We start from the raw sequence: 25646 nt of genomic DNA, 5'->3' as shown, positions 1-25646 counted from the left end.
GCACAGAAATAGGTTTTAGATGCTTATCAGACACGAAGTTCTACAAGATTATTATGAGTATATTAAGTTATTGCTATTACAAGAAAGAAAATTCACAACTGGCTTCTAAATATATTGACACATATTTTTTGTCAGTTTCTGTGAGCTGCATGAGTTCTCAAGTCTCATAGTGTTTTTCCTTGTTTCTCACCTTTTTTCTTTAATTGAAGGTAGACGGAATAAGGAAGAATAATTTAAAAAGGAAGGAAGGAAAGAAGGGCTGCAAGACTGTTACCAGTCATATCTTAGATGGTTATGAGAGTTGGGGCCATCTGGGCTTCCTGGGTTGAGTAGGGGCTCAGAAAGCTGTGAAACTCACTCATTTCTTGTATCAGGACTTAACTTTGGTCCTGGATGAATAATATTGAAGATATATGCTTAAAATATTCCTAACATCAGAATTTATGCATGCGTTTTCTTCCCCAAGAAAGCTATAAACAGTGAAAATTTTGCTGTAAGCTTCCCTGTGTCCTCTCTCCCTTTGCCCTCCCCCAAAACTAAAAGGAATGTTAACTGCCCATTTTTCTGTGACCAGCAGACCTTATCTATGCTCCCAATTCCAATTCCTTGTAAACATACTTTATAAAGTCCTGTAAGATCCTGTCTCCTTTGCCATGCCGCTGCAAGGTCATAAAGTAGATAAAACCTAAGTTGCAATTCCGGTTTTCCTCAAAATCTAAGACATGTCACAAAATAATTTACTGCCTTTGTTTCTCGCTCTAGTAACATCTTCCCGCCACACATATTTCCAACCTTAAAGAATTTCAAAGGCAGTTGTATAATCTGACTCTGGCTACCCATTCAAGACCGATTCCACACTGTGGAAGCTTTGTACTTTCATTTGGCTCTATAAAACCTACGGCTTTTTCTCACCCTCGGTCCGTGTCTCTTATCACTCGCGTGGTCAGCACCAGTTCTTTGGCGTGGCTAGGCAAGAACCTTAAGCGTTACAGTTAGAGCTGAAAGGACCTCTCCGTATTATCTATTCTGAACCCACTAATGTATAAAAGACAATTCTGAGGCCCAGTGAGGGGAAGTCATTTATCTAAAGCAAAACAGTCAGTAGCAAAATCACCTCAAAACTCCTATCTTCTTACTCTCATGTGAGTACTTTTTTCAGTTACAGTGTTTTACCAAAATAGAACTATCTAGCACCTGGTTCAGGGCCATATCTTTTAAAAGCACAACAGGAATCTGCCTTTCCAAACATGCCGCATTTCCTCTACTTTCCTATATGCTCTTTTCTCTCTAATCTAGATGCTCGTACCTTTGAATGCCATTCCGTCTATCTAAACTGATTCAAATCCCACTTATCCTTGTAGATTCATCTCAGGAACCTCATCCAATTTACATTTTTGTCTGATAGTTCCAGGCCACAAAATTTTCTCCAATTATCACTATTATTCAGTTGATATCTCCTATGCCCTTATAAATCTTCCTGAAGTTGGAAGATGTTTATTTTCTAAGCCCCCACATAATCTAGCACATGAAAGCAAGAAGATTTAATTGACCTATTAGTTAAACATGTCCTTCTGACAGAATGACCAGCAAGAAAAAGTTTTATGGTTGATACAGGATCCCAGAAACTGGAAGAACCAGGGTAAAATGGAATTTGGAAGAATTTTGATAACGATATAGGATGTGAGAATAAACATTAGATCCTGTTATGTGTCAGTATTTTGCTAAATCAAAGAGGTTCAATGCTGAAAATGGCAGTTATTTACCTGTTTTCATGTTCATTATAACTCAGTAAATATAAATGAACAGGCAATTTAAACACAATCTCAAAAATGATGGAGTAGGGAACTTCAAAAGTCTACCAGTTCATAAAACCAATCAACAGACTAGCAAGAACTGTTAGTCAACTTTTTTGGAATTCTAGAAACTACTTAGGAGCTTATAGAAATGAGAGGGATACTTAAGAAAAACAACAATAACAACAACAACAAAAACCAAACAGCTGAATCTGAGTAAAAGAGTTATGCAGCATTTTAACTTACTTTGATTGTCTCATGCTTCTCAGCTCAATGACGGCCTTCAAGACATCTGCGTGCTCAGGACAGGTACCAAGTACCAGAGGAGCACAATGGACCTTATTTTCAAAGAACTGCTGTTTATTTTGACCTGGTTGGTGGATCCCTGAAAGCCTGGTTCAAAGCGCTTGCTTTTTGTTTTACCCAACTGCTAATTTTCCTAGGGCTGACAAAGCTAGTGGGGGTCATTTATCTAAAACGTTTAAAGGCAAATGGATTAGTCAGTGCTACCCAGGACAATGAATAATGGTTAAGACAAACAATAGACTAAACAAAAAGATTGTGAAGAAAGAATGGGAATGAGATGATCTGGGGAATAAGAGCACTGAAAAGTACCAATATATTTCTGGGAATCTAGAAGCCTGGAACATTCTCACAAAAGGCCTGAGAAGGGCCCAAAGCTCTCATCTCCTGCTGATCTCAGGCTCTGCACATGCAGGAAATAGAGGCTTATGTGTGTTGAAGACATACCCAACACACAAACATGCAGTTCATCTGCAAATAATTCAGATTTTAAAAAGTATTTTTTGGTCCAAGTTTTATGAAAATCTCTGTTGAATTACCAGCTGACTACTAACCTAACAGAAAAGAGACTTCAATGGCCACACAAAACAAAGAATATAGACTATAAAAGTCACTTAACAAACAAGCCTGAAAAGGATGGAAAATCTGATTTTTGGATTTACCAGAATATAATATTCAAAATGTTCAGCTTCTAAAAAAAAATGAGGCATGCAAAGAAACAAGATTATAGGGTCCATAAGCATGAAAAAAAAAAAAAAACTAATAGAAACGATACCTGAAGATATCCAGGCATTAACCTTATGAGATAAAAAGTTTATTAAAATTTTTTTTGCAAATTCTGACACTTTAATCTTTTGTCCATATCACAGAAGTTATGTACATATAATTTAAAATGTTTTTTAATCGACACATAATTTATGGGATACAGAGTGATGTTATGATGCATATAATATGTAGTGATCAGATCAGGGTGATTAGCATATCCATCACCTCAAACATTTATAATGTCTTTGTGTTAGCAACATTCAGTATTCTCCTAGCTATTTAAAACTGTGTAATATATTATTGTTAACCAGAGTCATCGTACAGTGCTATGGAACATCAGGGACAAAGTCTTTAAATGAACTAACTGTCTTGTGCTCAAAGAAGTAAAAGACACTATGGACAAAAAACTAAAGTCAACAAAAAACTAAGATAATGATGTCTCATGAAATATAGAATATCAGTAAACATAGAGAAATAATAAAAAGAGATCAAATAGAAAGTCTGATAAAGCAAAATAAAATTTCTCATTTCAGAAAAATTCACTAAAGTGGTTCAACAACTGGAGGGGTTTGGCCAGGCAGAACAACAAATCAGTGAACTTCAAGATAAGGCCAATTGAGATTATCCAGTCTGAAAAGCAGAAAGAAAAATGAACAGAGCCTAAGAGACCTGTTGCATACCATCAAACATACCAATATATGCATAACGGGAGTCCCCGAAAGACAGAAGAAAGAAAAAGAGAAACAATATTTGAAGAAATAATAGCTAAAACTTTCCAAATGTGATGGTAGACATGAATCTAAACATCCAAGAAGCTCAAGGATAAAGCAGGAGAAACTTAAGGAGACTCACACTAAGATACAGTATAATCAAACTATTAAAATTTAAAATATTGAAAGCATTAAGAGAAAAGCAACCCATCACGTACAAGGGATCCTCAGTAAGATTAAAAGCTAATTTCTTATCAGAGACCATAGGGGCTGGAGGAAGTTGAATGACATATTTGAGAAGGAGGGGAGGGGAGGGAACCCTGCCAACCAAGAATTCTATATCTGAAAACACTCACCAAAATTGAAAAAGAAACTAAGATATTCCAAGATAAGCAGAAATGGAGAGAATTTGTCACTAGCAGAATTGCCCTGTATGAAATAATGGGAATTCTTTAGGTTAAAATAAAAGGACTATAGACCATAACTCAAATGCATGTAAAGAAATGAGAGACACTGGTAAAAGTAACTACATTGATAAATATAAAAGTCAGTATTAATGCTCTTTTTCCTAAATGATTTAAAATACAGATGCATAAAACAATAAGTATAAATCTGTTAATGAGTACACAATGCTTAAAGATATAATTTGCAACAATAAAAACGTAAAAGAGCATAAAGGTTCATAGGAGAAAAGTTTCTGTATACGTCTGAAACAAAGTTGGTATTAATTTGAACTAAACTGTTATAAATTTAGGGTATTAACTGTAATCTCCCAGGCAACAACTAAGAAAATAACCAAAACATATGTAGTAAAAGAAACAAGAAGGGAATCAAAATGATACACCAAAAACTATTGATTTACCAAACAGGCAGTAATGGTGGAACTGAGAAACAAAATGGATATAAAATATATGAAAACAAATCACAAAATGGAACAAGTCCTTCCTTATGAGTAATTACCTTAAATGTAAACTAAAAGGTAGAAATGGTAGAAGAAATTTTTAAAAGACAATCCAACTATGTTTTCTATAAGAGAGTTACCTTAGAGCTAATGAAATAAGTAGGTTATAAATTAAAAGGTTGCAAATGATATTCTATGTAAATAATAACCAAAGTAGAACTATGGTAGCTATATTAATATCAGATAAGATATACTATAAGATAAAATTTGTTGGAGACAAAAAATGACATATACTTATAAAAGGGTCAATCCCTCAACAAGATGAACAATTATGAACATATCTGTACTAAACATCAGATCCCCATAATATATGAAGCAAACAGTAACAGAATTGATGAGAGAAAAAGATAGTTCAATAATAATCTAAGTTGGAGACTTCAAGGTCCTGCTCTCAATAATGGATTGAATATCTACACATACAAACAATAAGGAAACGAAGGACCTGAACAGCATGATAAGCCAACTAGACCTTACAGACAAATATGGGGTATTCATCTCAACAGCAGCAGAGTACACGTTCTTGTCAAGTGCACATGGAACATTCCCCAGGACAGACCACATGTTACACTGCAAAACCAGTCTCAATAAATTTCAGAAAATTAAATCATACAAAGTATCTTCTCTGACCACAGTGAACTGAATTAGAAATCAATAACAGAAGGAACACTGGAAAATTCGCAAATAAGTAAACATTGAACAAAATACTCTTAATGAATGGGTTACGGAAGAACCAAACAGAAAATAGAAGATAAGCTGAGATAAATGAAAATAATAAAAACATATCCGAATTTAAGGATTGCAGCAAATGGAGTGACTGAGGTAAATTTTAACTTCAAATGCTTATATGAAGGAAGAAATACATTAAGTCAATAACCTTATCTTTTACTTTAAGGAACTAAAAATTGAACAGCAAATTTAATCCAGAACAAGCTGAAGGGAGAAGATAATACATATTAGAGTGAAAATAATTGAAATATAGAGTAGAAATACAGCAGAGACAATAAAAAAAAATCTAAGTTGGTTCTTCCAGAAGATAAACAAACTTAATAAACCTTTAGTTAGACCGAGCAAGAAAAAAAGACTCATTAGAGTCGGGAATGAAAGTGGAGATATTTCTACTGACTTTATGTAAATAAAAAGAATTATAAGAGAATACTATGAATGGTGAATTTTGTTATGTGAATTTTACCTCAATACAAAATATACAATGGTTCTCTTTCTTGCACACAAAAAAAAAAAAAAAAAAAAAAAATTTCTTCTGCACCCTCCTGACTATTGCAGACCCAGGCTCTTGTAGCCCCAGGGTATCTTCAGCCATCTGGTGGTTGTTCTCCTCCCATATGTGAGATTCAGCAGGCTTGAAACGTGGGCTGTGCACTAATTTGTTACCTGCAGTATGCCTATTTTGAACTTATGTGCACCCTTCCTTATTCATCAGAGTTCATTGTGTAATCTTAGATCTGTAAGAAAAGACTGAAGAAATGTGATAACATATCATGGCTGATTCCCTTAAATACAGGCCAACAATGCTGAATGAACTCAAATCAGGCCTAAATGTTAACTAAGCATAAACACCTGTTCCCTAAACCACTCCTTTGAAGCCTTTTCAGTTGTAATAATATTGCAAATAAAGGACATTTGATGGCCATTGGGCGCTTGTGCTCCAAAAATGTTTAGTTTTGAAAAGTTTGGTATAAAAGCTTACAGAGAAACAGTTTTAAATATAGATACTATTGCTCCCTCCCCCACTGCTTTCCCTACTCCCAGCTTACTACAGAAAGATATTTCAAACAATAAGCAGATGGTCAATTATTCTGAAGATCAAGAAGAAACCAGATTATTCAGTTTGGGAATTACATGCATGTTTATCTCCTTATATCCAGAGTAAATACGAATTCTAGGACCATGGTCTTCCAAGTACCTATTAGAAGAAATTCTGTCCTTATATCTCAATTATCTAGCACTGATTAATCAGCAGAAGTAGTTTTCATTCCAGGATTCTTTTTTAAAAATGTAATGTTTTACTATTTAACATTTTGGTATTCAAGAACATGATTTCAGATAGACTATAAAAACAAATTTATTACAGATGGCTGCCTAATAGCATCATTACTTAAATGAGCAATTTTACTATAGTCTCAAAAGGGAAACATCGCTAATTGCATCACCAAATTGCACGGTTTTGTAGATAGAAAATATCTAAAATGACACCATCTTAATGTTAATATTTAAATCTTGATCTGCTCTTACTCTTAATTCAAGATTTAGTTTTTCTGGTCTAAAAAAGCCTTTTCTCTAAAAAAAAAGTTAAGCACATAAGTATTTCCTAGAGATATCCCAAGGGAAAGCTTTTTGAATCTGTTTTCTCTGTAATCAAGATTCTCCAGATTGAAATGTGGTAGAAATGACTAATAGCAAAAATGTTTCTCTTTCCAAGGGAAGTTTCCATCTAATTTTATAAGACCTAATTGCTCTACTTTTGCTGCCTCTTGAGCATACTATTTAGATAAAGAATGGTACCAGACTACAGGGAACCACAAGAAGATGACAAAATTCTTTGTAAATATGAACTTCCCATTTAACTGGTGTGATCATTTACAAAAGACAAAATATCTACTTAATTCTCAAAGCCTAGTTGCACATTAATATCTTTATGTACTTTAGGTGTTAGTTCAATATAAAAGAAGTGCTAAAAATAATATTTAACAAAATCCTGCTTACCATTGCATTCACCTTAACCTTAACCCACAGTAAAACACACAAATAGGGGCTGCAACCACAAAAGTAATTCAGGAGGTACACTGCCTGAGTACACAACAACTGCTGAGTTTGACTGCTCATATTTATAGTTGGTTAGTAGTAGTATTAATATCCAAGTAGAATAACTTTCAGTCGCTGTCATTGAAACTTTTGGAAACTAATTATAACGTGCTATTGTGATTACTCTTTGGTTGTTGTACAATTTAATTGTTTTCCCTTTGCACATCACTATATTAAAAACTCTTGACTTAAATTTCCTTGCAGGTCCCAAAGTGCCTCCCACACCACCTCGCCTATCATAGATCAGAAGAGTTACATATTGTGACAAAGGCTCATCTACTTTTTAGTGCAGATTGATTCCTCCATTAAAACTGTGATACATGGTCAAAGTATAAAACTATAAACAAATAGAAAGAAATTAATACCATCTAAATAGCACTAGTTATATATAAACACTGTTAGCTCTTGGGTGGATTTTACTCTCTAGTATTTTTTCTATACATACATAAAATATTTTATAACATTAGGATTATATCATTTATGTTATGCTTTTCTCATATAATATGGTTTTCTGAGCATTCTCTAACAGTCTATCTTTATAAACAACATGATATTTGACAGCACATACCATTTACTTAAATCATTATTTATTATAAGCCACACTCTAATGAATATTCTTGCAGGTAAATCTCTGTTCACACCTTTGATTTTTTCTCTTTAGATTTCAAAAAGTAAAATAACCTAGCTTTTAAAAAGCTCTTGATATACATTGCTGCGTATTTCAGATGAGCTGTATCAATTTACACTCAGTCCAGCATACGAGAGTGTCTCACCCCACTGAATACTTACTATTATTGACAATTATTTTATTTTTTAAAGAAAGTATTCTTATTCAAATTTGTGAAAAATTGCACTAAATGTTTTCACCCTGCTTACATTATTAGTTTCATTGAACACTTTTAAAAATGTGCTTTTTGGTCAATAGTTCTTCTTTGGGTTGTCTGTTCACATCTTTAGCCATTTTTCCCCCTGTTGCTCTGTAACTGCAGTTTCTCAGTTTCTCTTTAATAGCTAGCCATTAAATCCACATAGAGCGGGCTGGTGTTAATTCACTGACCTGGGAAGCTGTGCCTGCCTGGCCATTGAACACCTGTCTGGATTTACATGTGTCGTAAGGGCCAAATGCGCACAAGGTCTTGAAGACTTATCCAAATCAAGAATATAAAATATTTTATTAATTAGTGCTCTTATTACATGTTGGATTCCAAATATTGGAATATGTTGGGTTAAGTAAAATATATCATTAAATTTAATTTTCACCTGTTTCTTTTTAATATGGCTAGTGAAAATTTAAAATTATATATGTGACTCACATTTATGCCTTGAGCTATATTTCTATTGAACAGCACCAGTCTAAAAATATACTACAGCTATTTCCCAGTTTATTGTTTGCCTTTTAATTTTATTTATTTTTTTGCCAGGCAGGAGTTTAAAATATTTATGTAATCCAATCAACTGACATTTTATTATTTCTTCCATTTCCCAACCTGAAATAAATTAAATATCAATCTGTAATTCATCATCTTTTCACTCTGTTTTTGCATTTAGTTTTATGATTCATTGAAATTCTAGTAGATTAAGATGAGAATCAGAGGTAGCATTTTTCTAGAAATACAGCTAATTTGCTAATCCTAATTTGTTGAATTGGCCATTGCTGTTACTCCATTATCTGGGTATGCTCTCTTTACCATACAGTTAGATCTTCCGGAATAAAGGTCTGTTGGGGACTGTTTACCTTGTCCTTTGGATCTATCATTTTTGTCTTTTGAATATCATTTTCTGATAATACCTTGGAATATCTATAATCTCATCCTGTTATATTTCTGCAACTGTTTTTAGTGCTTCTTTATTCTTAAAGATGAACGTTGGAATTATTTTAATTTCTATCATTTGGCTTATCCATTCAACAAATACATATTTAGCACTAATTTTTCCCAGCAAAATTGGGTTATTACTGTGTTGTAAAAATTCTTTATATATTATAGATACTAGACCCTTATTGGATATATGATTTACAAATATTTTCTTCCACTTAGTGGGTTTTCTCTTTCCCAACTCTCTTGATGTTGTCCTTTGATGCACAAAATTTTCAATTTTGATGAAGTCCAATTTATTTTTTCCCTTGTTACTTGTGCTTTTGGTATCTCTCCAAGGTTATGAATATTTATATCTATGATTCCTTCATACTAACAGCTTTATGGTTTTAGCTCCTACATTTAGGTCTTTGATCCGTTTGGAATTAATATTTGTAGTAGATGGTATAAGGCAGAGAGATCTAGTTTCATTCTTTTATCTAGGGATATCTGGCTGTACCTTCTTGTGGATACCCAATTCTTCCAACATCATCACTGAAAAGACTACTCTTCCTCTATCGAATTTTCATGGCATCGTTATCAAAAATCAATTGACTGGAAATGTATGGGTTTAGCTTTTGAGTTTTAATCCTGTTCCATTGATCTGTACGTCTCTTCTTAGGACAGTACAACATTCTCTTGATGACTGTGTTCAGTCCTACAACTTTTGTTCTCCCTTTTCAAGATTGGTTTGGCTACTCCGGGCCTTTTACATTTTTATACGAATTTTAAGATCAGCTTGTCAATTTCTGCAAAAAAGGCAGCTGAGATTTTGATACGGATTAGATTAATTTGGGGAGTATTGCAATCTTAACAATACTAAATCTTCAAAGCTATTAACAGTGATGTCTTTCAATTTATCCATGTCTTCTTTAATTTCTTTCAGAAGCATTGTGTAGTTTTCAGTGAATCTGTTTTGCAGTTCTGTTATTAAATTTATTCCTACAAATTTGATTATTTATACTATTGTAAATGGATATTTTCTTAATTTCAGTTTCAGTTTATTGCTAGTGTGCAGAAATAAAATGGATTTTTGTATATTGATCTTGTCTTCTGTGACATTGCTAACCTCATATATTAGTTATAATACTGTATTGGTGGATTCCTTAGGATTTTCTCCACAGAAGAACATGTCATCTGCCAACAGGATAGCTTTATTTCTCTTTTCCATGTATATACCTGATATTTCTTTTTGTGGCCTAACTGCTCAGGTGAGAACTTCCAGGACAATGTTGACTACAAGTAGCAAGAGCTGCCATCTTTATCTTGTTCCTGATCTTAGAGAGGAAGGCTTAGAGATCTTAGAGAGGAAGTCTTTCATCATTAAGCATGATGTCAGCTGTAGGATTGTTTTGTAAATGGCTTTTATCAGGTTGGGAAATCTCCCTTACATTCCTGGTTTGTTGAGTGTTTTCATCATGGGAGTGCGTATTTTTGTCAAATGCTTTTTTCTGCATCTGTTGAGATGATTATGTGTTTTTTATTGTTTATTATGTTAATGTGCTCTAGTGCACTGATTGATTTTTGTATGTTGAATCACTTTTGCATTTCTGAGCTAAATCTCAATCAGGATGTATAATCCCTTTATTAGAGGTTGCTGAATTCTGTTTGCTAGTAGTTTTTGAGATTTGTGTGCCTATATTCATAAGAGCCATTGGTTTGTAGTTTCGTTTTCTTGTGATATATTTATCTGGTTTCGTTATCATACTAATACTGGCCTCTTCTAATGAGTTGGGAAGTGCTGCCTCATCTTCTGTTTTTCAAAATGATTTGTGATGAACTGGTGTTAAATCTTTAATATACTTCATCAGTGAGGCTATCTAGTCCTGGGCGCTCTCGCTCGCTCACTCTGTGTGTGTGTATGTCTAAGTTTTTTGATTACCAATTAAATGTCTTTACTTGTTTGGGATCTGTTCAGATTTTCCATTTCTTCAAGAGTTATTTTCAGTGGTTTGTGTCTTTCTAGGAATACGTAGAATAGTTGTGTTTCTAGTATCATATTTCTTGTAAGTAAAACTCAGGTCTTTTGGACTGGACACATACAAATGCTGGGTGAGAAACATTTGAGTGACCAGAGGCCAGATGAGCCAATGACACATTAGAAGAAATAGAGGTGATACTAATACAGGCTTATCAGTAATCATATTTAAAAGGAAATAGTCTAAATACAGCAATTAAAATGTAGAGATTATCAGATTAGATAAAAAAAGTCCAACGATATGCTTCCTACAAGAAATGCACTTTAAAGACAAAAATAGGTCAAAAGTAAAATAATGAAGAAAAATGCCATGCTAACACCAAAAGGAAACTGGAGTGGCTATATTAGCACCAGACAGAATAGATTTCAGAGCAGAGAATATGGTAAGGGATAATGAAGGTCATTTCATAATAATAAAAGGTTCGATTCATGAAAAAGACATAACAATTCTAAATGTTTATGCATCTCAGAATGAAACTTCAAAATACCCGAGGCAAAAACTGAAAGAACAGTGAAGAAAAGAGACATATCAGAAATTTCCAACCCCTTTCTCAATAACTGATGGAACAAATAGAGAGCTAATGAGTAGGGATATCGAATATTTGAACAGCATTACCAAACAACTCCCAAACAGAAGAAAACACGTTCTTCTCAAGTGCCCATGGAACATTTACCAAGATAGATCATATTCTGGGCTTCAAACAAGTCTCAATAAATTTAAGCAGACTTAAGTCACACAAGGTATGTGCTTTCATGACAATGGAATGAAATTGTAAATCAATAACAAAAGGTTCATGGATTTGGAAAATAAGAAATCACAGTTCTAACCTACCCTGTGGGTTAAAGATAAATCAAGTTTGAAATTATTTTGAACTGAGTGGAAATAAAAACACAAATCAGTTGTTTTGGACTGAACATGTGCAAAAATGCTGGGCGAGGGGCAGCAGAGTAAGCAGAAGCCAGGTGGGCCTCTGGCACATGACAGAAATCATGGGTGTAGCCATCCAAAAACAAGCCAAGACCCTGACTCTGGGCCCAGACGACAGCAGGCAGGTGCTACCAGTGGACAGCTTGCAGGAGCAGAGAGTCTCACCTTGACCTTCAAAGAAACCTGCCCCTCCCCTTTTTGCTGCCTGAAGTAATTGCACTTCCCACTGATTCTCTTACCAACTTCACATAGAGAAATATTTCCACTTGAGGCTACACAAGATTTGAACATAGAATTGCTAACAAAGAATATTAGAATAATAAAGTGTTTATCAGATATAGTCTGCTAAGTACTAATTCTGAATTATCAGATGGGTTTTTATTTATAATTTTAAAGTTGGTTAGAATATACATTCACCTGCGCACACACACATATAACAAGTTGAAACCATAACAACCCTGGCAACAAAAAATCTTGTGTTTCAGATATGGCACACAGCTCTTAAACTACATATTTTTTAACCAAGCCTCTTTTCAGAAATCTAGACATAAAATAGTAATGCTGTAATTAGAAATTAGAACATGTATATAAATATTTTTTAAAAAGAGAAGCTCCAGATTGAAAAGCTTTGAACGTAGATGTTAAATAAAGTGTATTTCAAAGTCATGTGTCATACAACAAAGCAAGTAGGACATCTGCAGATGGACAAAATAAGTAAAGCTTTAAGTCTCCTTAGTTCTGAGTGAACTACATTCTTATTTTATTCATATCCAATAGTTAATGTGTTCTGAAAGGGAGGACAATTAAAGTGATTTGGCTTTTGTTTCTATTGTTATTCAAATGGTACTCATTGATGTTAAAGATTTACATGAATACAGACCTCTAGTTAATAAAACATGTCTTGTCAATATGCCTGTATTTCCCAAATCTCTTACTTCTATGAGTAGACTAAACATATTCATCTATAAATGGAGCTACTCATGGCAGAAATCCCTGATTGGTTTCTGACAGTTAAATGTATATGCCAATCCAGTTAACAGCATTAGGCCATTTAGCTGGGGGCTTCCGCATGCCGGACAGGACAGTAGGGTCAGAAGTTACTGGAGGCGGCAGGGTGGGGAGGAATGAGCAGAGGGAACTATCTATCTTCTAACCAGTTAGAGATTTTACAATTAAAGAGTGACTCTTTGGAGCTTAGAAAGTTTCGTTCTTGTTTTCGTGGTTTCTGGAGGAGCCATTCCTAATGATAAGCTGTGTGCAAGATCCCAAGGGAGCTCCGGGTAGCTCCAGACAGACTGCAAGTACAACAAGCAAGAGAAGATGAATGCAGGAAGAAGTGAGAGGTCACTGCCTACTTATTCCTCAGACTTCAAGGGCCTCCCGTCTGTGCTTCCAAGAATATGAATGATGAGAATGACAACTATGTAGGGTTTGCAAAACTAAGGCCTGTAACTACACAGAGTTTCTGAGATTTAGCTAGAATAGAGACAGCACACAAATGGGTCTGGGCACCAGCACGTGTGTTTATGGTGGATTCCACACTAATGCTTTCTTGATTAATAAAATTATGAAGAAAATTTCTATTAAGAGCCAAAGGACTTTTGATCTTTCCTGTTAAGTACAATTTAAAATGGTAAAAATGTCTTTAGGGAAACTAAATCTTCATCGCAAAAAGCCTAGGGTGGAACTTTAATAAACAGGAAAGGAGAAAGTCAAGTCGGGTCACTTACAAAACTTTTTTTTTCAACGTTTTTAAATGCTAGTATGAGAGTTAGTTCCGAAAGATCATTTCAATCCTTAATCCTGTAAGCATTCATCTGGAGCATGTTAATTCTCTGTAAGATGTTTGGCTGTTCTACTGGTATATGCGAAGCGTGAGTGTATGAGGTAAGGCTTGGATCTTTTCCAACTCACCTCTGCGGCTTGTGGACTTTCCTTGGCTTTCGAACTTGCTCAGCTTCCTGTCCAAATAGTACACTCACTGACTGGGAAAGAGACCGTCTTCAGAAGCTTAAGAATGAGTCCCCTTTTTCTGGTGAATCCCGTGGTTCTTAAGAAATGTCGCTATGAGTAATTCTCCACTTGAAGATACTCTACATCCCAGAGTAGGCAGCCAGTAAAGACAGAAACCCCCATGAGTTCAGCAGAAAGGAGGGCCTGAAATCCATATCATTACCAGGATTCACATGGCAAGCTCTTTACATTTTCTAGTCAGAATGCAATGTTCACAGCTACGTGTTCAAAGGATGCTTTATTGATGTATTATTTTGGCTGAGGTGGGAAACTGACTAAAACCGTTTTGAAATTGCTTCATGTTAAAACCCTTGGGATCATGACTTAGGATCTTAAACACCATCCACCTGTGTGCTGGGTGTGGTCAATGGAAGAAAACTTTTATTAGAGGAATCTTCTGGATGTCAGAGGCATTTATATTTTGGCCTTCATAAACGAGGGCTAAGCAACACTGTTCTGTGGCCTGTTGAGGCAGATGAGTCTACACCCAATCAAGTCCAAAAACTGCACTTCAGGCATTTGCCTAAAACACCATCTTAAACTCTCTGTTGTCACCTAGTGGTTGTCACAAGCTAAGCTGCTTTTATGTATCCTTATAAGAATACATAAAATAAAGAAATGTAAATATCTTCCAGTCACTTTTCAAACTTTACTAGGAAACAAACTAAAACATTTAAAATAGAAAACCTTCCCCAAAACTGTAAATATTTGGTGCTAATGAGGACAGTGAAGAAAACAGTTAAGGGTTGTATCCAGAGCAAGGAATACTGAATAATGCATGAAATGACAAATCCCAGGTCAGAGCCAGAAGATAGCTTTTCACAGCTTGCTTAAAAATTCACTTGAAACATAGTACCAAAAAAAAGTCTTTTTTTCTTGATTAGCCTTAGAAGAAGGAAAAGCCAAAGAGTCTTCAGAAACCATATTATAGGAAATAGGAAAATGTTCTTTTAGCATTAAGTTTTTCAAAGTTTTTTCACCCCCTTTCATTTCAAACATTTGCTCACTCTGCCTCCTGAAAATATACCTGGCTTTTCTGAGCATAGAGATACTACCTTCTCAAGTTTCTGTAAAAGAAAATCGCTTAGCAGGGGTTCTGTGAACCCGCATATCGTGGGAATGCTAGATGTTCTTTTAGATCTGCCCCCCATCACTATATACTAAGTCAAACACATCCAAGGTTCCTGAAGGAAGTTCCTTCTTGTAAATAAACCTTCATGGTTTGTGCCTACTTCAGCTCCTTTTCCTCTATGATCCACATTGACTAAACTAAAAGCTGTACTCTTTCCTTTCTCTCCTTTCCTTCCTTCCTTTCCCTTCCCTTTCTCTTTCTCTCTCTCTCTTTCCTTTTTCTCTTTCCTTCCTCCCTTCCTCTCCCTCTTCCCTTCCTTCTTCCCTTCCCTTCCTCTCTCCTCTTCCCCTCCCTTCCTTTCCGTTTCCTTCCTTCCTTCCTTTCCTTCCTTTTTTTTCTTTTTCTTTCTTTCCTCTCTCTCTCTCAAATAGTTTCAGCTTCAAATAAATTACATTGCATGAATGGCTTGCCAGTGAGGTGGGGCTATGTGAGTGGTCTGCCGTGGGTGTAGGCAACAAGAGGACAGTCTTCCAAATGTCTGTGAGAATTTAAGGCAACAATAAAGACAACTAAAAGCTGTTCTTTTTATAATCAACATATACTGGTGATTCTAAACAATGTCAGTGATAAAAAACAAAATACACCATTCAAAAGGGACAGGCCACTTCACCTGAACCCCAACTTGGTGCAACTGTGTTTGTTAATAAACAAGGGACCCTTTTATAATTTTCCTTTGGATTATTATAGTAGTCTTTGGCCATACGACTCTCAAATGTGGGGAGAGACCACCGTAGGAAAAAGTGGGAGATTTGGTAAAAGTGAACAAAACCATTATGTTCTCATCCCAGACTAACAGTATTTATTAAATGAAAATAGTATTTATTTTCATTTCTGGTGACAGAGTGTGACCCTGTTCCTCTTTCATGTTTCAAGTTTTCAGTGTTACAGGAATTCTATAAATACTACAATCAATTAATGAGAGACCCAGTTCATAAGAGGAAGAAGTATCTAATAATTCCACTAAGCCAGAAGGGAAATGGCTGAAATAAAACCAAAACTCAGATCTTTATTGCCTATCCTATCCTCAAGGGACTGTAACAGTCATTTCACAAATCAGTACTCATAATTTCCTGAGAATTTTCTGCCTTTGGAGGTATGGTTTACTTTTAATTTTTTAAAACCTTGAAATGAAAAGTGGAATTCCTATAAAAATGAAGCTATGGTATTCAAAAGGCATTATCCCTTAGCTTGGGCTACTTTGATCCCTCAAGCTACCCTGGGTCAGCTCCTTCCAAAGCCAGATTCTTTAGCTTTCCCGTCAATGGGTGACATTCCCCCATCCTTCCAATGAATCCCCTTTTTGCTTAATTTAGCCATAATCCAGTTCTGTTCAGCCAAATCCATTTGGTTCTGTGCAGCCATAACCCATTTTGTTTGCAACCAAAAAACCCTACTTGACATATTTGCCTACATTCAAATTATACTTAGTTCCTATAACTTTATCATCTTAAAGTTACTAAACTTTAAACCATCTTACAGATGAGAGATTAAACCATCTCACAGATGAGAAAACTAATTCTCAGATGTTAATTTGTTCTTTGTTGTATAAATAAGTAATGGCAGAATTGAAGTTCCAATTTGGATTTGTCAGGATTTATGTCTTTCCTCTCTCTCATGTCACCACAAAACCTTAGACATCTCTCCTTCAGGGCCACATGTTTCTTGACTCTAGAAGACACCTGCCAAAACCACCCTTTGCAGCTTCATTCACTAGAACCATCCACCCATTCATTCATTAATTCAACAAATATCTCAATACATAATATGAGAAAAATACAGCACTAAATCTGGGGAGCGTAAAGCTGGTTCAGCTCATCCTTCCTTCAGGTTATTCACATTTCTATGGGATGCTGATTGTTCAGTTTATAGATGTAAACAATGTTGGGATCAGTTAAATTTAAGCAATATAAAAGAATATAATAGTAAAGCCATCTAGTTCACAGAGGATAAGAATGATTCAGCTCATTACATTAGCAATAGTTTCAATTTAAGCCTTTGGTGGAGAAACTCTCTTCACTGCAATGACTTCTAGAGATACAAAGTCAGAGGGGAAATAGTTTTAATTTTGAATAGTTTTAATTTCGTTTTTTAAAATAAAAGAGATAATGTTATAACACAGTTTCCCAAATTCCAATCATTTGCATACTAGTGTCAAGATTTCTGCTGTATCTGTGCATCAGCTATTAATTTCTTTAGTTAAATTTATATTTATTGTTTTAAAATATTTAAAGGAAGCTTTATATCACTACCTTATCACTATCTAGTGATAGTCAAACTTTAAATAAATAGAAAATAACTATAACAATAAATGCAATGAAAAAAGATAATCTTAGGGAGACAGCATTGCAGGGAAAAGCTCTGAAATGGAAGTCTGATCTGCTCCTCATTGCAAAGGAACATTGGCAACTATTCAGCAAGTGTTAAAGTCCTAGCAGTTCCCAACTAATCTTTCTTCTGAAAATAATCAGAAGGATTGAAGGAGAACCTGCATGGAAGTAATTTTCTCATTAAACAATTCAGTGCCACTGAACACTGGGTTCACATCCCCCTAAACATCCTCTCGCAGACCACAGTGTTATGTGTTCCAGACACTTGGAGACATGCTGAGGTAGACAGCACAGTAAGTCAGGGGAATATGAATGGGTTATGTGTGGAGAGAATGACAGGAAGCAGCTTCCAGGGCTGCATCTGACATTTTTCATTCATTCATCTACTCATATGTATTAAACATGTCCCATGGGTCAGTTATTTGTGCTGAGTGCTGGGGATTCAATAATGGTATAATTCTCACTACAAGGAGAAAGTAAACGAAAGTGAAGACAAACAAGAAAACTATAAGGTACCGTAAGTATTCTAATAGAGGACCCACTAGACACTAAATGCTAGACTAACAGGGACAGAGTTCATCTTCAAGTCTCAACAGGGCATCTATTCTTTCAGGGTTTCTAGAAGGCTTATTGTCCACATGGGCTGTCATTGATTTCTCATTTCCTTTGATGAGCACCAGCTGGAAAACAGCTATCACATAAGCAATGGCAACCTGGAAGGTAGTTGAAGAAAGAAGGATGCCGGAGGGAAGTGTTCTGTGATGTGGATAGAATACAGTGAGAGTCAGGGAGAACATTAGAGACTGGTCTAATCTCTCCTTTTGTAGGAAACAGAAGCCTATGATTTATTAGAGTTAGAGGCTAAATTGGGATTTAAATAGGATCTTCTGAAACCTAATCTAATATCCTTTGTATTTTACCACATATGTAAGAAGGGAATCTTGAGAGTCAAACACATTGACTTTTTTTTTTTTTCCAAAAAGGTAAAAGGATAATCTAGAGCATTCTCAATAATTAGGTACCAAAAGAGAAAAAATGAAAATACAATTTCTTATGTGGTAGACAGTGTAATCAAACCACTGTATGACCCATATTAGGAGATTTTTATTCAGAAACATGTATGGCCAGACTAGCATCAACACATGAATGGCTTACTATGGTTATCAAAACAGCTTTAAAGCTGATCAGTACAATGGGTTTTCTTTACAGGGATACAGTTTTACCCTGCAGGGAGAGTTTATTGTTTATCTCCTATGCTCTTTGGCACCACTTCATTGAGATTTTCTTTAAACTTGGAGAAAGGAGGCAAGGGAAAGCCCTGGAATGATTTCCAGCCATTCCCAGCCTTTGTAGACAGGCAGTTTATTTTATTGCTTTTCCCCTCACCCAATATTTAGGTGGTTTTAGAACTAAGTATTAGGGAACTTATGGCATTCTCTATTTTCCAAGGCTGATAATCACTGAAGCACACTGGTTAAGGAGAAAAGCCAAAGCACTATTTTCTGAACTTCACCCATCGAATATCAGCAGGATTACCTTGGGGCATGGAACCTGGGAATGGAGGACAGTAGTTTTTGTCCAATAAGTGTGTTTCTGTATGGGACTCTATGGTCACTCTGGATGTGTATCATTATTTCAGCTGTATTACCTTTATATTCCTTCCTGTTCTGAACTATACTGTTTCATATTTTAAACTTATTAGGAATTAACCCTTTCTATAACCAATGACACATTTTAATGAAGCATCTTGTTCAAGTAATTCAGTTGTATTAAATATTTCCCTGAAGAATCCAAAGATGTCACCTTGAAAGTGAAAAATATACAGTATCTTGAAATTGAGCCATTTAAGTGGTCAGCACAGCTAACAATTATGTGCTAAGCTGATCTCTTTGATCCTTCCATGAGAATGACGATGAATAAAATATATATACCTGTGAAGTTTGAGAGTGACAGTTCCGTAAACAGTAGCAAAACCTAGAAGACGGACCCATCTTAGCAGAATACAGCGAAATGTGCTTGGCTCAAAGTACAAAATAACAACCTGTGGGATGAAAACAGAAAGAGACCTTCAGAATCAACTGATGACCCACAGACCCAAGTCAATATCTCATAACCCGATGTTTCATACATATGAATTTTGATAGAAGCATATACCCATCAGAATAATTATTTAAAATACTATTTTGACCATTTATTGTCCAGACCAAAGAAATACAGAGTCTCCCTACTGCTTATTAAATTCTTAAAATCTAACTTCTAGAAGTTTCCATCAATTGTCTCTAAGTCTTTGGTGTATGTCCAAACTTACCTCTCTTTATTGTCCAAAATGAGCAAGCAAGGATAGTCTCGTTGCCATTCTCCCCCAAAGCCCCTTGTTCCCACCTCCACACTTCTGGCAATCCCTTTCCCCCGTCTGAAACAGCCCTGAGACTGCTGTGTTTTACTGCATCTTGCAAACAATCTACCACTCCATATTTACTACTTGGCTCAATTACCTCACTAATTCCATACTTTCTCACTCCAGAGTTTTCGTTCAACAAATATTAATTAAGCATTTACCATGAGCCAGGCACTGTGCTGGGTGCTGCCGATACAAGATACAAAGGCCAGGAAGAGGGCGAAAAGAGACATGGAAATAGGAAATTGCATTCAAGTAACATAAGTACTGTGATAAATATTTCTGCAATTTCAGTGGGATCACAAAGAAATGAGCGGCCAATTCCAGCAGAGAGTGAACAGATACGTGCAAGACACTCTACTATTTTTCATATGCTACTGGGCAGTTTTGAGTGAGTCCTTGTAGAATAAGAATTGGTTTGACCCTGCCTAAGAAATCTTATAGTGTTAAAGGATTAATACTATCGAAGAGCACAGACTCAATCTTCGGTGAAGCAGCTGCTGAACTGTTTCTGTTGAAAGCGAGGTCATAACAGAAAATATGCCCACTGCCAAAACCCTGAGTATGACTTTTGTTTTTTCCTGCCAGAGATGTGCATATTACTGGGGGCCACGGGGAAGGTACAGATATTTTCTTGCTGATATTTTACAAATATAGCCCCTCTCTCTAGCAGTGCCAAGAATGAATTACCTAAACTCTCCTGGCATTTCTCAAATATTTCTACTACACAAAGATATAAAGTTCTCAAGGAATGGAGAAAATACGGACAAAAGTGTTAAGGAGAAATTAAAGAAAGGTATAAAAATAGGTGTAAACAGGAAATAATGTGGTTTTGTGTGCTCCTGAAGTCAGGCAAAACTATTCAACTTTATTATTTCACATACACAGAATTTGTCCTTAGTTTTCCAATTTACTAGGTCTATGTGAAGATACAAATATTTTCCTTCAGGATTTACTCTACCAGAAAAAGGTCTAGATTCAGAAAAAAAAAAAAAAAAAGAAATAAAAACCTGTTCTTTTACTATTTTCACAGAACCACTTAAAATTCTATAAATTTGCATTCCAAGTTTGAGCTCATGTATTTTAGACATATTTCCTTTGCATAGTAGTTCAATAGGAATAACAAGTTCTCCAAAGCAAGCTTTACTGTTTACTAAGGACTTGAAGCTAAAAGGAGGAGGAAAAACTTAGGGGAGAAAGACAAGTTGGAGAATCCTTGACAGAAGATTAAAGCATGTGGGGAGCAAAGCTGCTCCTTCTCATGGTAGAGAGAATGATAGATCAGAGACTATACACACAGGGGTCTGAAGTCTGGAATATGTAAAACCTCAAATATTTCCACTAGAAATGGCCATAGAAATTCTTCTGGAACAGTGGATTCTTGGGAGTTGCGAAATCCTATCAGTAAAGCTTTTCATTATCCACCAAGCTTTCTCTAGGTAATGAATGAGCAAAGGTGAACAACTGTAATATAGAAGTCTACAAAATTTTTACTTAAAAATTCTTACTTTTGAGCTGTCTGGGAACTACTGATAAACCTTCAAACTTTTTATTTCACAGATAAAGAAGTTTAGGACTTGTTAGTATAAGTGAAAGATTGGGTTGGCCAGAAATACATGAAATAACAATATTTTTTAGCATCCATGGTGGAGGTATAAGTTTAAAAATAATAAACAATGAAATTCTAGTAAACTAACATGTGTTATTAAAAATAGTTCAGCAAATAGTGGACTGTAACTGTTAGTGTGCATGTGCCACAGGCAATGCTGGTGGTGTGAGAGAGAACAAGCTTTGAATCCAGGCTCCCCGGGTTCCAGTTCTGGCTCTACTCTTTCTTAGTTGTGGGCTTCCACAATTTATTTAACATTGCGTTGCTATACTTCAGTTGTCCCGTTTGCAAAATGGGCACAGCAACAAAAATACTTCATCTTGGAAATATATTGAAGCTTAAGTGTGATAGTGTATGGTAAGCAGTCACAGTGCCCAGTACAATGAGTATTCAATAAGCATTGGCTAATATTATTAGGAGAGATGATTTATTTATGCTTTGTTCTGAAAGTTATTCTCATTGCAGCACAACTATATCTCATCATCTCAACAAATTCTTTTCTGATCATCCCAGCCACCCCTTCTTTTGAATTCCTACCATGACTTTTAGATTTCATGCTTCTTCTACTGCATCTTGTATTATAGTTATCTGTATGGTTGCCTCTCTGAATTCTTGTAAAATTGAAGAAGGGCCTGTTCCTCAGTGTATTCTGTGTTCTTTACAAACCAAAAGTTTATTATGCCTATTAAATATTTGCACAATGATTTATTTTAGCCAATTTTAAAGGGAAAATGTTACCTTCAAAATAAACTATTTGAAAACTGATTAGGGCTTTCTAATCATTGGTATCCTAATTCACATATTCAATATTTATTTACCCTGCGTGAGGCAGTAAGGAATTTGGAAGTCATAAAAAATGTCAGATGTGGATTAGGTCCTTCAAAAAAATTATAATTTTATAGAGTGAATATTACATGTAAGTGATAAATATGATTTCTAAATATTTAGGCAACACTATATGCTAGACACTAAATTAAGCATTTTTGCATATATTTACTCATTTAATCCTCACAATACCTTAGAAAGACGAGACTTTGATTTTACTGGAGGGAAACAGGGCAAAGATAATTTAAGTGATGTGCTCAGGGTTACACAGCTAGGAACTGTCAGAGCCAGGATCTGAATCCAGGCAGTTTGGTTCCAGAGTTCGTGCTCATAAGAACGGTAAGACAAATACCAAGCTCTGTGCAGCATTTATGGTGGCATAACCATTGGCCAGGCCATCGTCTTCTGTCAGACTCATCGAAATGCCAAGTGGTTGATTGTGGAGATGATGCAGGCTGGCCACCAGGTGTCTTTGTTCAGTGGAGAGCTGATCATGGAGCAGTGAGTTTCCATCATTCAGAAGTTTCAGAATGAGAAAGTTCTTGGAACAACAAATGTTTGCACTGGAAGGATTGATGTGAAACAAGTCACCATTGTCGTGAACTTGGATCTCCCTCCATTCAGGTAGTTGTACTTCATTGGGCTGCCAATTTATCCTGTTCTTGCACAACACATCATACTGCCAGATGTTGTTCAGGGTCAGCTCCTCTTTGTGTAACTTGGTAATTTAGGGATGGGTACAACCCACACAGAGTAGCTATGGGCTACTGAAACAAATTCAGACCCAATTACATAACAGTAAATTTTGAATAAACTCAGTTACTAGCTATTATATCACCAATTGTTGTCTAACGCATCTAAAACATAAACCATGAAAAATTTAAAAAATAGTGAAAACTTTGAATGAAACTTGAATCTGTACTTTTTAAAAAATTCATCCATTTTAAAATAAAAGTACTTTGCTACAAAAAACAAAAAAAGAACGGTAAGAACAATGATGTCACCCTGCCTCCTAACTGGCTCTACTGTGTGGGGGAGGTGATGAATGCCATTACCCTGTGAATTGCATTATAATGAGGATTTCAGAGGAAAGGGAAATTACTGGCAGTGGAAACAAGTGAAATTATCCTGGAAGGGCTGACAAGTGAGCAAGAACGGAAGGAGGAACAGGTTTCAGTGTTCATTCAGGCAGAGAGGAAAGAGGGGGAGGGAGGCCAGGACAAAAGGATATTGTGGGAAAGTTCCGGAGTGTGTGGAATGTATAGTTACAACCAGGAAGACAAGAAGAATCATGTAAAGAAAGCTTTAAAACAGAGATGGAGCTAGATCATTGTAAGCTTTGAATAACAGGGTGGAAAATTCAGATTTTATTCCAGGAGCAGTATACATGGCATTAAAGCTCTCTGAGTTGAGGTCAGCAGAGTGTGCACCAGGGAGCCAATCTGGCTACAGCATGGAACAGCACAGGTTGGGCTATGGAAAGGGGAGGGGCTGAAGGTGAGAGGACCAGTTGGAAGAAGAAAAGAAAAACCAAGTTTATCTTCCCCACCGAGCATTTTCCTATTTCTTATTCCAGTGTCTGTCATTTCAGTTCCCAAATGGCAACTGATGGGATGTTTCTCATCACCTCACTGCCCTGCTTAAACCTTTCGGTGGCTCTCAATACTCTTAGGAAAAAGTCAAAATTATTTAAGATGGTTAGCAAGAGCCTTCACACTTGGAGCTAGCTGATCTCTACTATATCATTACTTCCACTCACCTGATCCCTGCAGTCCTTGCATTTGCTGTCTCTTCTGGCTGGATGTTCTTTACACAACCCCCATCTCACTTGTACCTGGCTTTCTCCTGTTTACCCCTTCAAGCTTCAGCTCAAATATCCCTTCCTCTAGGAAGAACATGCCTCCCCTGTGGCTTAGCACACTGTCCCTATTTGTTAATCGTGTCTTCCTTCAGGTAGGTTGCAGGCTCTGTGACAACCATGGGTTTTCCCATTCACTTCTGTGACATTGGCACTAGCAGTGTCCTGGCACACAGGAAGTGCTCAGTAAATATTTCTTGGATGAAAGGAAAAATAAAGCTTTGGGGCAAAGGCAAAGAAGGATGTAACGAATATGGTGAGAAGGAGAATTCATTCATTCACGGGGATACAGGAAAGAAGATGCCGAATCAAGAAAAGTGGGCAACCTGTTACCTGTTGAGGCAAAAGGGAATAAAGTGTCAAACATCATGTAAGATTTTAAGCTTGAGTGACCTGGAGGATGCTTGTACTTGAAATGAAACAGCAAAAAGAAAAGGATGCATAAGTCTGCAGAAGACATTTCGAAGTCTGATTGATTGCCTTGATTCTTTGGATACTGAACACAGCTAATGGGGATGAACAACAGAACCACAAAGGAGAAGACTATTAGGCTTCTCAAATATGCACAAAATAAAAGAACGCTTTACAATAGAATAATTTTTTTGCAAGTATAGACACACCACTAGAGACTCATAAATCTCCACGGTATCTGCTCAGTAGACACAATGCCTAGTGCTTTTTTTTTTTTTTTTATTACACTTTAAGTTCTAGGGTACATATGCATAACGTGCAGGTTTGTTACAAATGTATATTTGTGCCATGTAGGTGTGCTGCACCCATCAACTCGTCAGCACCCATCAATTCATCATTTATATCATGTATAACTCCCCAATGCAATCCCTCCCTCCTCCCCCCTCCCCATGATAGGCCCCAGTGTGTGATGTTCCCCTTCCCGAGTCCAAGTGATCTCATTGTTCAGTTCCCACCTATGAGTGAGAACATGCGGTATTTGGTTTTCTGTTCTTGTGATAGTTTGCTAAGAATGATGGTTTCCAGCTGCATCCATGTCCCTACAAAGGACGCAAACTCATCCTTTTTTATGGCTGCATAGTATTCCATGGTGTATATGTGCCACATTTTCTTAAGCCAGTCTGTCACAGATGGACATTTGGGTTGATTCCAAGTCTTTGCTATTGTGAATAGTGCCGCAATAAACATATGTGTGTATGTGTCTTTGTAGTAGAATAATTTATAATCCTTTGGGTATATACCCAGTAGTGGGATGGCTGGGTCATATGGTACATCTAGTTCTAGATCCTTGAGGAGTCGCCATACTGTTTTCCATAATGGTTGAACTAGTTTAGAATCCCACCAACAGTGTAAAAGTGTTCCTATTTCTCCACATCCTCTCCAACACCTGTTGTTTCCTGACT

The 25646-nt window shown here is 36.1% G+C and overlaps 1 protein-coding gene across 1 annotated transcript in view; it reads right to left on the bottom strand.

Annotated features, from left to right (window-relative positions):
* Positions 1-25646, bottom strand: part of GPR158 (G protein-coupled receptor 158) — a 456409-nt gene that overhangs the window by 41942 nt on the left and 388821 nt on the right. Inside the window, exon 6 of the mRNA XM_033208979.1 lies at positions 19515-19624. Coding sequence (XP_033064870.1) covers positions 19515-19624 — 110 coding nt within the window. The remainder of the gene's footprint in view (positions 1-19514; positions 19625-25646) is intronic.

The sequence above is a fragment of the Trachypithecus francoisi genome, unplaced genomic scaffold (genome assembly GCF_009764315.1).
Source record: "Trachypithecus francoisi isolate TF-2019V2 unplaced genomic scaffold, Tfra_2.0 Lachesis_group9, whole genome shotgun sequence".
In the NCBI taxonomy this organism is placed as follows: domain Eukaryota; kingdom Metazoa; phylum Chordata; class Mammalia; order Primates; family Cercopithecidae; genus Trachypithecus; species Trachypithecus francoisi.
Note: the sequence above shows the minus strand (reverse complement) of the source record. Positions and strands in the feature narration are given on the sequence as shown.